The following is a 1,175-nucleotide window of genomic DNA, read 5'->3' as shown; positions in this document are numbered from 1 at the left end:
ATTTCTGATCAAACTTAAATTGTTTGACTCTCGAAAAATGAAAAACGCCACATAAATTGGGACAACCTCTTACATACATACACACAGTAGCGGACCCAGAATTGTTTTTAAGGGTGTCGACGATTATAGTAAAAAAATGAAAATAATTATGAAGCTGGTAGGACTTGAACATACAACCTCAAAGAATTTTACGACGCCTTTACCAACTAGTATATATACACACACTCACTTCAACAACTTCTACAAAAGATTGAACAAACTTCAAAGTTGTTTTACCTTGTATATTGAATATTGATAGCCCTGCTTCTAGCCATGACACAAGTAGAAAACCATGAATTTAGCAAACTGAAACAAGATGAAGTAGCTATAGTTATGGTTCCATTTCCATCTCAAGGCCATCATAACCAACTTCTCCAACTTTCATGTTTAATCTCCTCCTATCAACTTCCTGTCTACTATGTTGGATTGGCAACACATAATCATCAAGCCAGGATTCAAGCTAACACATTAAATCCTTCAAACATAGCCAAACTTCACTTCCATGACCTTCCAAATCCTGAACTAATATCCTCATCAAATCTTGAGACAGTATGGGATGTTTCTATGCTTCTTCGCGATCCCATTGCTTCTTTCATACGCAATATTTCATCAAAAGTAAAACGAGTCGTTGTTGTTCATGATCCTATGATGTCTTACAATGTTCAAGATGTTTCTTCTTTGCTCAATGCTGAATCCTATATATTTAACTGCATTTCAGCTTTCTCATGCTATATTATGATGTGCTTATTTTTAAAGATTTCTGGCCAACATGAAGAAGAATTGCTTAATAAGCTATACTCCTTTGAAGGAGTTACAACAGATGAAGCTATGGACTTATCAGATTCTCAACATCCATATATGGATATTAGATCAGGTGATATCCATAATACAAGTAAAGTAATTGAAAGCAAGTATATTGATTTGATGGAACAAGCAGAAATTAGTCTGAACAAGAAACAATGGGCAATTGGACCTATTCTGCCGACTAAATTCAATTACATCTCGAATATAAGTTTGGATTGGCTGAACAAACAACCTCCAAGATCAGTTCTTTATGTATCTTTTGGAACAACAACTTCATTTTCTGATAGACAAATCAAGGAGCTTGCGATGGGATTAGAGCAGAGTAAACAGAG

At 35.0% G+C, this 1,175-nt stretch overlaps 1 protein-coding gene across 1 annotated transcript; it reads left to right on the top strand.

Annotated features, from left to right (window-relative positions):
• Nucleotides 1–312: 312 nt before the first annotated feature.
• On the top strand, nucleotides 313–1,165 carry LOC125852420 (zeatin O-glucosyltransferase-like; the record flags this gene model as incomplete). The annotated part of the gene is made up of 1 exon (XM_049532154.1): nucleotides 313–1,165. A coding segment is annotated over exon 1 (853 nt), but the record flags the coding sequence as incomplete, so codon positions are not given.
• Nucleotides 1,166–1,175: the final 10 nt, after the last annotated feature.

This window comes from Solanum stenotomum, unplaced genomic scaffold, assembly GCF_019186545.1.
Source record: "Solanum stenotomum isolate F172 unplaced genomic scaffold, ASM1918654v1 scaffold35169, whole genome shotgun sequence".
NCBI classification, from domain to species: domain Eukaryota; kingdom Viridiplantae; phylum Streptophyta; class Magnoliopsida; order Solanales; family Solanaceae; genus Solanum; species Solanum stenotomum.
Note: the sequence above shows the minus strand (reverse complement) of the source record. Positions and strands in the feature narration are given on the sequence as shown.